The 10,438-nt window shown below is 44.2% G+C and overlaps 1 protein-coding gene across 1 annotated transcript; it reads left to right on the top strand.

The window, feature by feature from the left end:
• Positions 1–1,747: 1,747 nt before the first annotated feature.
• RHOH (ras homolog family member H) lies at positions 1,748–2,507 on the top strand. The gene has a single exon (XM_010132956.1). It carries the CDS (start codon positions 1,770–1,772, stop codon positions 2,343–2,345), a length of 576 nt encoding a protein of 191 aa, XP_010131258.1. The 5' UTR covers positions 1,748–1,769; the 3' UTR covers positions 2,346–2,507.
• Positions 2,508–10,438: the final 7,931 nt, after the last annotated feature.

Here is a 10,438-nt window from a genome sequence, read left to right as displayed (position 1 = left end):
ACTTCCTAGAAGTGAGCTGAGATGGTGAGAGTAGGGAAGATCTGGCATATCAGGAAGCGCTGTCTGTTGCAATGACTCCTCTAGATACCAGTAACACAAGTGCGCATGAGGACTGCCCCGCAGGCTTCCTGCTGCCTCTATATAACAGCATGCTCCGGCCAAGCTGCTGACACATCTTCTTTCAGCCAGTGCATCAGGTGGGAGAGATGCAGGTGTGCTGGCATCGCGAGAGGAGGTAGGGTGCTGCCTTGCTACAGAGCGAAAACAGGGGAGTTGCCAGTAGCAGTTGTCAGTGCCTGTAAAACGTTCTCTCTAAACTCTTTTAGCACTTTTCTCTTCTTTTCCTTTGCTTTTCCCCTTTGTGGAGTAAGCCAAAGCTTTGAATGTACTAGAAATGAGGGTGAGGGGTGGTAGTGGTGGTGAGGGTAGCGAAGCTGGGGAGCATTACTGTAACGTAGAGAAGATGCTTTTTGTGGCTATCGTTCATTTCTGTGCAACAAACCTTAAACTGTGACTTCTCTCTTCATATATGGAGGAGACAGAAATATATGTGTGGCATACACAGGACATTTTGAAATCATGCAGTGATGCTTTTTTTAATTACTTTTTTTTGAGCAGAACTAATTTGCCTTCAGTTTTGCAGCTAGTGATTTTCATAGCATCTTGTGTGTCACCCTGTGTGAGCAGTGCAACTTGCACACAGCTAGTGGGGAAGAGGCAAACACTTTCAAAATAGGAAAATTTGACTGAAAGCTGGCAGGAGCTCAAAAGCAATTACATATTCTGAAGAGGTGCTCTCAGTTCAGTTTTACAAGAGTGAATGTCAGGGCAGCTGCACCCCCTTCAAATGAAATCGTTTGACCAGAGCAAGGGCTGGTGGTGTGGCTTTCTTTGGCTTGTGCTTCTTGCTTGTTGAAAGTGATTTGTAAGAAAAGTTTTGAACTTTTTTGTATTTTTACTGTGAATCCTTCATTGCTTTTGAAAACTGTTAAGGCGCATGTTGCTTGGGATTCACACCTGAAGTCTTTACTTCCTCAATTGTCACAAGTGGTTCTGTGTTACTGTTCATTACAGGATTGCTTACATAGTCAAACTGGTTAGTGAAAGGCTTTTTTTCTCTTGACTACCTCTAGAGAGCATGGGTATGTTTTCAAGTGTATCTGAACTGGAATTCAGGATTCTGTCAGTCTTGGTGAAAGTCAGAGGCAGGAAATGTCTCACTAAGTGCGGGTTAGTAGCAGTTATACCAAAGATAAATTGATTTTATTAGTTTTTGAGACATTTGGAGGAAAAAAGTAGTTGACGTTGTTGGTGAATGGCAGAGGAGATAGAACTGCTGGCTCCCATGGAGCAGCAAGAAGGTTATTTACATGAACAGCTGTTGGACACCCAGCCTGCTGGGAGGAAACAGCAAAGTTCAGCATCCTCAGTGTGGGGTACTCCCCACGGCTATCCAAAGACATGTCCAGGGTGTCTTTAGCTTGATGAAGAATGGTCTGGGTTTTGTGGGTTATAACTGTTACACTTTATTTTTACTCTTCCAGAAATGTCATTTGACTCACTGAAGAATTAAAACCGACAGCACTGCAGAGCCGTGTGGGAGAAAAGGGGATTTCAGACTCAAGTGACACAATCAAGTCTTGAGAAGTAAAGAGGTTTGGATGTTTTTTCACCAAATGGAAGTTATCTAGAAAGCCTCTGAGACCACTGCATCGATCCATCCCACTCCTGCTGCGCAGACGGTGCACTTGGCCCTGGACATTAATAAAATGCTGGATTCAATCAAGTGTGTCCTGGTGGGAGACTCTGCGGTGGGGAAAACATCTCTCTTGGTACGTTTCACCTCTGAGACTTTTCCAGATGACTACAGACCCACCGTATATGAAAATACTGGAGTGGATGTCTTCATGGATGGTGTACAGATTAGCCTAGGCCTTTGGGACACATCTGGCAGCGATGCCTTCAAAAGCATTCGCCCCCTCTCATACCAACAGGCAGATGTGGTATTAATGTGCTATTCGGTGGCAAACCACAATTCCTTTCTGAACCTGAGGAACAAATGGATTGGTGAGATCCGCAGCCATTTGCCCCGCATCCCTGTTTTGGTAGTGGCCACTCAGACTGACCAGCGTGACATGGGGCCCTACAGCTCCTCCTGCATCAGCCCAATAGACGGGAAGCGGCTTGCCCAGGACGTGCGAGCCAAAGGCTATCTGGAGTGCTCTGCCCTCAGCAACCGGGGGGTGCAACAGGTGTTTGAGTATGCCGTGCGGACAGCAGTCAATCAAGCCAAAAGGCAGAACAGGCGGAAGCTCTTCTCCATTAATGAGTGCAAGATCTTTTGAGGACTGTCAGCGGCAGTTTTGCCTGGGTTCGTTGTTTTTGTCTTCACACAAAGTTGCTGCGGCAGAAAGAATGGGAGGTGAATCAAAGGAGGACTCCTGGCAGGACCAGAGTGCAGGTGCCTCTAGTGAGACAGATGTGCCCTCTATCTGATCTGCTCTCCCCAACACGTGGGTGCTGTCTTGAAAAATGAATGGTGCAAGTACATGCCTTATTCACAAGCCTGTGTTTGGACTTTGCTAGCCTGAACTGGAGTGGGCCTAGCCTAGAAAACTGCAGATAATAGCTGTGATGATTTTGTTGTTGTTTCTATTGATGTTGCTCAGTTGTTGGTTTGTCTGCTTTTATTTAATGACAAGTTTCTGCCTGGATCGATACCCACCTCTTGACATGTCTGTCCACATGGAGTTTTTTTTTTATTTTAAGAACTTTGTGTATAAAATCTGACCACTGTGTAGTCTATTTAAAAGACTCCTCTGTATGTTGTTGTAAAATCCCGACAGTTTGTTTCCAAATTTTGGAGATTCTTCCTTTAGCTAACCACAGAAGCAAATTGTCTTATCCATATAATAAATGGCCTGCAGGCAAGTCTAGCGCTTCTTAGACATGTCCAAGTTATTGCATAACAGTAATCAAATCCAGTACGTCCAGCATAGGAGTGATCAAAACCTAATGACTTTTGACAGCTGTCCTGTGGCTTTGTGAGATTTAGTTTGTTATTCTAGTCTTGTTCCTTGTGGTCAAAGGTAGGATGAACCAGGAGGAAACTAGTGTAATTCTTCCTAGACCTCACCTGGTAACAACCCCAGAAGGACTGGCTTGCAGTCAGGGCTGGTTTAGGCATATGGTTGGGGTGGCAGAGATTAATCTGTGCTGTCATCAACTCTGTTGTCCCTGCTGTAGTTCTGGAGGTAAAAGATTTCAGCATCCAGGGATGAAAGGTATTTTTTTCATGAGCACTAACATTCTTACATATTTTTAGTACACTTATTTTTGAAACAGTGGTTTCAGTGAAATCGGTAACGTACTATAGTAAAAAATTAAGTACAATGTTGAATGTGTGTATTTAGAATGGCTAAATAACTCTTTTTTTTTTTTTTTTTTTTTTTTTTTTTTTTGAGTTTGCATACTGAGTGTAACTGTCTGGATTGTATCAAAATAAGCCTGAAACAGGCTTTGCATCCTGGAGAGCCTGGCAAGTCTAAGAGTCAAATCCTGATGTACCTACTTGGGCCAAGGTACCCTCCTGCACAGAAAGCCAGGGTAAAGAGGTGGAAACTCCAGTTGTGTAGAGAATTCTGCTAGAAAACAGAGTGGGTACAACACGCAATGCTGTACATTCCTTGTGAATTGTGGTGTAACTCTTCTCCTCAGGTTATGTGTCCACTCTGCCCTGCACCATCTCTTAGATCTTGCAGATCTGTCTAATCCCAAGGTTTCTGCTGCCCATAGAGGAAATCCCCTGCAGGTTTTCTTAGTGGAGGCAGATTTTTCTTCTCCTTTCCCTGTTCTTCAGCTAGCTCAGACCTGACCTTTGAGGGGCTTATAGCATGATCCCATAAAAGATGGCATATAGCACAGTAGGATGATTCTTTCTCCACATGGATCCTCAGAGAATGACCCGTGTCTGTTTTGACTGAGCCCTGGCTCGTGTGTTTCAACAGGAATGGGTGCAGTGTCTTGTCTGATTCAAATCCAAGGTGGGACTTCAGGAGTTACCCTACTAAGCAAATAAGCTCAGATTCTATCTGTCTGTGGTTTGTCCCTGAAAAACCGGTTGGGTGCTCTTCTCTATACTCTGTTCTACCTTGGAGCTTCTATACAAAAAGAAATTCTGAATTAATTCATTGTCCTTCTATGAATCCGAGAGATCTCACCTGTGACGTAGGTGAGCGACTATTTGTACAGCAGGCACCTTGAATAGCAGTGGTGCACAGGACATTTGAGGTTGTGATCATCCCACCAGCTCCCAGGGTGGTGAATATTTACCACTCATCGACCTGATTGTAAGGGAGATTTCTGGTCATAAAACCTCCCTGCTCTCATGTGACTTTTTCATATCAGCTTTAAATCTCTATAAGCTCTGGCACTTGAACACACAAGACGAGGGCTCCCATCACCGTCCATCCTCCCTGTACTCTTCTCTTTCCTACTTATCTTTCTCTTCAGGTGTTGATTGCAAATCCTTTGCCTTCTAAAACACTAAAACCGACATGTTTGTAAAGAACCTGAACAGCATGATGCTTATGCAGAGTTACACAAGTTGTTAGGTATTTGGAGTCCTTGGTTAAAAATCTTTTGGCTTTTGGAAGAAATATGTTTCTACATCTCGACTCTTGCAATGCCTTTTCACTGGAAGCTTTGGGTTTTGTAACCCTAATTTAAAAGTAGCCATTGTAACTGTTTGAACATTAAAGATCACATGTAAATTGTCATGTTGAGAATCTTCAAATCTGTTCCAATTTGAGGACATTTTTGTTATGGTTCCCACTCCACTAGTGGATTTAGTATCTGGTTTCAGCTTTTTTTGAGACATATTTTTGCTGGCATGGTTTATTAGATGGTCTTTTTTCTCTGTGGTTTAATCTCTGTTTACAACAGTTCATGCTGCTGTTGAAGAGCAGTAACTGCTAGGCCAGGATGCTGTGTTGTGCTGTCTAATGAGGGATGATGGAGAGGAGTTGTATCAGACAAAGCCAGGTGAAGATGTGCTCCACAACTGAAAATTCCACCTCATCCATATTGCTTGTTATGATGTATTACAAAATGAAGAATTCAAGGTTTGCTTGCAATTCAGTGAAGCAAAGTGGATATAGGCTTCCCTGAGACACCAGAGCTGACAATACGGTAAGCACAGGAAATTCAGGGGTGGTCTGACTTACTCTTGATTGTGCAACCTAGAGCCAGTGCAAAGTATGAGGCCACCAAAAACCGGCTGATTTTTAAAATCAAGTTGGAGAGGTGGGGGAGAGATAGGGGGATTTTGGTTTTGTGGAAAAAAATGAGTTCCAATTTTCCGAGACTGGTTATTTTCAGACTCTCAGAGCTAAAAGGCACTTCTCCCTGGGAACAAACTGTGAAGCACATCATTATAGTGTCTAATTATGCAGCCTTCCCTGAGCTGTAGAAATGATGTGCTCAAAAAGTGTGGCAACTCAACTGCAAAGAGTGAAATCTGGACACGTTAGAAACCAGCAGAAGATTTGGCTGAACGGCTTATTGGGGTGGGGCTTGTACCACTGCAGCTGCACTGCCTGCGGTGTGAACAGCGAGGAACTGCTGAGGTCTCCTGTGAAACCCTACCAGGGTGGTTTTGCTAGCGTTACTTGGGCAACAGCCTGGGTACAGCTTGGTGGTAAAAATATGGCTCTAATATTCAAAATACTTTCAAACGACAGCTTGGCGCACATGTTAAGTTTCAACTTCTTTTTCTCTGAAAAACAGCACGTTGGGGAAGACCAAGCCAACGTGCAGCCTCGCCTCAGGCAGGTCGAGCTGTTCAGCTGAGGGAATAGAGCTTGCCTAAACCTTCCCTTTCTACCTTCTCAAACCGATCCCTTTCAGTTTGGTACTTTGTTGCTAATTTTACTTTTACATGGTATTAAAACAGGTTAAAAGTTAGAACAAAAAGAGAAGAGAAAATACTTGAAACTTAAAACGAGCTTAGCAGCAATAGCCCTGTTATTTCTCATTTTGACAGAAAAAGTAATTTTGGGTCACCAATTGCTTTGCTGAAAAAATAGGAAGTTGAACAGATACGCAATTGTGATTTAAATCAGAAACTATTATTTTAATTCCAGAAACTATTATTTTCGTTTCAGGAACTATTCTTTTAGCAGAAAAAGAAGAGAAGTATTTTCTATTAATAATTTGCGAAACGAGGTGACTACATGTTACATTATTTTAAATACAGATTTCCCAGCCTTTTTATACTTATCTGGTCTGTAGCATACAATATAAATATTTTCTAAGGATAAATAATAAAAATATGTTTCAAATCTTTCCCCCTGATTTTTCATATGAGAATTTATTCAAGCTTGTTAGATATGATTGGTACTGTTTTGCCTGAAATTTGCAATTAACGTATCGCAAATATTTGTCTGATTTTGGTGGATACTCTGCGGTTGCCAAGGTGTCTGAGCACGTACTAGCTAACGCTCGTATTGATAATGAAAATGCATTTAAAGCAGTCTTTTTATACATTGCACTGCAATGAAATAAATCACCACAGGGATCACATGTGAAGAAACAACAAATGTCGACCCTCTGACATCTCAGTCTTTCTCGAGCTGCTATTGCAGTATTGAGTGAATACAGCCATTACAATGGAATTTCAAGTAAATGGGGCAATTCATGTCTTTTAGCGCTTTCCTCTAACGCCCCTGCTACGCAGGGCTCAGGTTAATATATAAGGAATTAAAAGCTTCATTTCAGAGCATGATAACAGCTTGTCTGCTCTTGCCTTTGTGAGCAAGTTAACTGCCTTGACTTAATTAAAAGTCAGTTCAGGCTCTGAAAAAAGCCAGATATGAGCACAACCGGGTTAGCCAAACTCCCTTGTTAGAAATGACAGTAATGAACTGTTGTCTCTGGATGTGAGGAAACTTATTTTGTATCTCGGAGATTTCCTTCACAGCTACGAGTGCAAAAAATCCTGACCAGTTATCAGGGTGTTCCTCTCCTAGCTGACCTGCGCGTCCTTTATGTCATGCTCTCAGCAGCCAGCTGTTGAAAATAAAATTCAGGGAGAAAACAATCTTTGAGCTTGTCTAGATGTTTATTTTGCTGTAACTGCTTAACTGTAGCTAAGGTGGCCTTTCCACTGCTCCATCACGGCGGGACCATCCAGCTGCTGTGTGCCAGTGTGGTCTGTGTTGCTCGGGAGGCAGAAGGAAATATCACCACCAGGCAGCCCTGCCCGCGCAGCCCCGGGGAGATGGGTTTTAAGCAGGAAAGAAGCGATGCTCCCTAGGGCAGGACCCCTTACCAGGCATCAGTCAATTGCCCTACTCTGAAAACAGAGCTGGCCCTGCCTCAGTCAGACCTCTGGCACACGCAGATGCCCTCTTGTATGCCGTTTCTACAGTCAGTGTTCCTCCAAGTCATTGCCCAGGCCTGGTTTCTGCAGCCGCTGTTGTGCTGGTAACAGCATTTCAGGAGGGTCTCAAAGCACCAAGCCAAAACCTGTGGCACATCTCTTCCTGAGCTGGGGGAGCTGGCCTCCAGCCATGCTGCGATCAGCTGCAAGAGCCCTGACTTAGGAACTGGCAAATGAAATAATGGCCGTTGCTGCCATCCTGGTTGTGAAGACGTGGAGGAGTGACATGCCTGCTTCAGGTCTTTCACAACCACCCCGCGTAGGGCTCACCGGGGGGATGTCTCTCATTGTTACTCCTCTCACCTCGGGCAGCCGTCGGTGTGATTCATGCTGGGGTGGAGTGGAAGGGCAGAGGTCTGTGAACAGCGCTGGTTGTTTCAGTCTCTGGAAAAGAGGAAGGAAACGACGATGACGACCGACACCTCTGCACTGTGTGAGGTCCTCACTCACTCTCATCTGCAGTGTTTCCAAGAAGCCTTCAGCAGGCACCGGCTCCTGCAGCCGCCTCAGCCTCTCCCAGCTGTGCCTTGGAGGACACATGCCAGCCCAGTCACTCCTGCTGAGACCCAGATGTCTCCCCCCACCCCCTGGGCTGCCTGCTCAAAAGGCTCCATTGTGGTTCAGATATCACAAAAAGGTGAGATTTTGAAAAGAGCAGGCTTTGCTCTGAAAATCAAGAGCCCTTTCAAACACCAACTGGCCCGATGTCGTTGAGTGTGTCCACTAGCCACAGGCAGGGCCACGGTAGCCAAAGACAGGTGGCCAACCCCAGAACGTGAGGGGAGAGACCCAAAACCTCAACCTGGTGGATGAATTACTTATATAAAAGCAACTGAAGGGAGACTTATGTGTCTTACATGCCACATCTCTGGTAACCCATAAGAAACTGCTAAATTTTCTCTTATTAGAAAACACTGTTCTTTTTATATACAAAATGCTAAGTGACTTTTTGGCTAAACACTTGCATTTATCTGCCACCGTGGCATCAGATCTGCTGCTTAACAGCCATGGTCAGCGCCATCCTTCTGTGAACAAAGCAATGTTCAACACAGCATGATCCAAGTAAGGTTTAAAGGATTTCATAAGGGGCTGGTTTAGGGCTTATAATGGAACTTGACATTAAAAGAAAAAAAACTAAATTATAATATAGCACGTGGAATTTATGCTGGTATCTCAACTGTCAGAGAGTTGTTGACTAACTGAACTAGAGTTGCAGCCTTGGTTTATGATTAGGGCATTCGCTGCTGTTTAATCTCTGTCCCACCACGCAGATCTTGGCCAAAGTCAGGTCAGGTCACTGGCAGCTTTTAAATTTAACCAGGCTCCAGACCAGGCCTGTGTAAACCTGCACATGTAACTTCTAGATACACATCTCCAAACCAGCTGCTGGTGTAACTGACCTGCTCCTCATCAGCTTGACCCAGATGGATTCCCCTTGCCTGAGCTTCCTCTCCATGGATGGCTGGCGAAAGGCAAGAGGATGAACTGCAGATGTGAAACACTGCTGCACAGACACCCTGACTGTCCCCAGCCCTGCTGCAGCTAGGTGACACTGGGCGATCCATGGCTCCACCTGCTCCCCATGTAAAATGGGGGGACAGCAGTGACTATTTTTTAAGGTACTTTTGATGTGTCGTGAAAGATCTTGGTGCTGGTGGGTGCTTTGGAGTTTGCCAGGTCCTAGCTCCCTTTCTAAGAAATGTTTCTGTGGACGGGTTTGACATGCAGGATTTGCTCTGAATGGATTTGTAACACAACTTTATAGGATGAGGGCTTTCAAGTGTTTGAATTCACTGAAGGCATAGGGAGTAGGTAAGCACAAAGAGAAGAGACAAAAATCAACGATGCATTAATTACTATTTTAACGGGTCGTAATCATGACTATTGACATAATGCCCTTTTTAACTGTAGAAAACTTGGGTATGGGCTGAGCTAACTTCTGATCAGTCAGTAACATGTTCAGAATTCAAACTGTCCCTGAGGGAGATAGGCTGAGTGCCAGGAGGATAAGGCAGAGAGAGGTTCCTCCATGCTTACCCTCAGCCCTCTTTCTGGAGCATGCTCTTCCATCCCTCGTAGTGACTGGGCTCTGGGCTGGACAGATTTCGATGTGTGCAATAGGGATATTCTCACGGTAAGGATTTAGTGCCCAGTCAACAGCTCTCACTGAAATGTCATCACCTTGAAAATGTTCCTGTTTTGTTTACAGGTAAACAGGAGAGACTGGACACAACCTGATCAAGAATTTAGATTGAACACAACCAGAGAAAGTAGCTGTGAGGTGAGCAACTATGGTCTTTTCACCCTTAGAATTCAACCCCTCCATGACAAAATACTGGGGAGAAATTACCAATATTCCCCAAAAACCTTTGTGAGGGGAAAGGTTTGTTGTTTTTTTTTTTCTGCAGTGGAAACAGTCATATGAACTACCCATATGAAGCCTCAGGCTCCTGTTATAGTGCAAGACATAACTCAAGGAGATTAACTCAAAGAGAGAAGCTCTTTGAGATGTGGAAGATGCTCCACACCTTCCACAGCTTTCCACCTGGCTGCCACGAACACTAAGGCACCGTCCTTGCTTTGGAGCATCCTCCAGTTTTTTGCTCTCTAATGTGCAGGACCATAGCTTTGCTAATTGTCCCTGACTATCCAAAGGCATCTGAAGATAACGAGGTGTGTTTACCCAAGACATTTCCCTCTTGCTTCCACAGATGACACATACTTTTGATGACTGCCACTGCTGAGATGTCACAATTTAACTTTAACTTTACAAATAAAAGAAATCCTATAAGCCTTGCCTAGCAAAAAGAAAATTACTTAGGAAGTTACTTTTACCCCCTGAGAATAACTAGATCTGGTGGATTCCATCTTTGCAATAGGTGTCAGTCAACACTGGTGGAGTTAACGCCCTGTGAAACTGCACAGCAGAGACTGGAGGGCTATCACTGCATTGCATATTAAATACCTGAGTGCTATGGCTTTAAAGCAGAGAGTACA

The sequence above is a fragment of the Buceros rhinoceros genome, unplaced genomic scaffold (assembly GCF_000710305.1).
Source record: "Buceros rhinoceros silvestris isolate BGI_N320 unplaced genomic scaffold, ASM71030v1 scaffold19203, whole genome shotgun sequence".
Classification (NCBI taxonomy): Eukaryota; Metazoa; Chordata; class Aves; order Bucerotiformes; family Bucerotidae; genus Buceros; species Buceros rhinoceros.
Note: the sequence above shows the minus strand (reverse complement) of the source record. Positions and strands in the feature narration are given on the sequence as shown.

Excerpts from the sequence above, each read along its gene's own strand:
- RHOH (XM_010132956.1), top strand. The coding sequence starts at position 1,770 with ATGCTGGATTCAATCAAGTGTGTCCTGGTGGGAGACTCTGCGGTGGGG.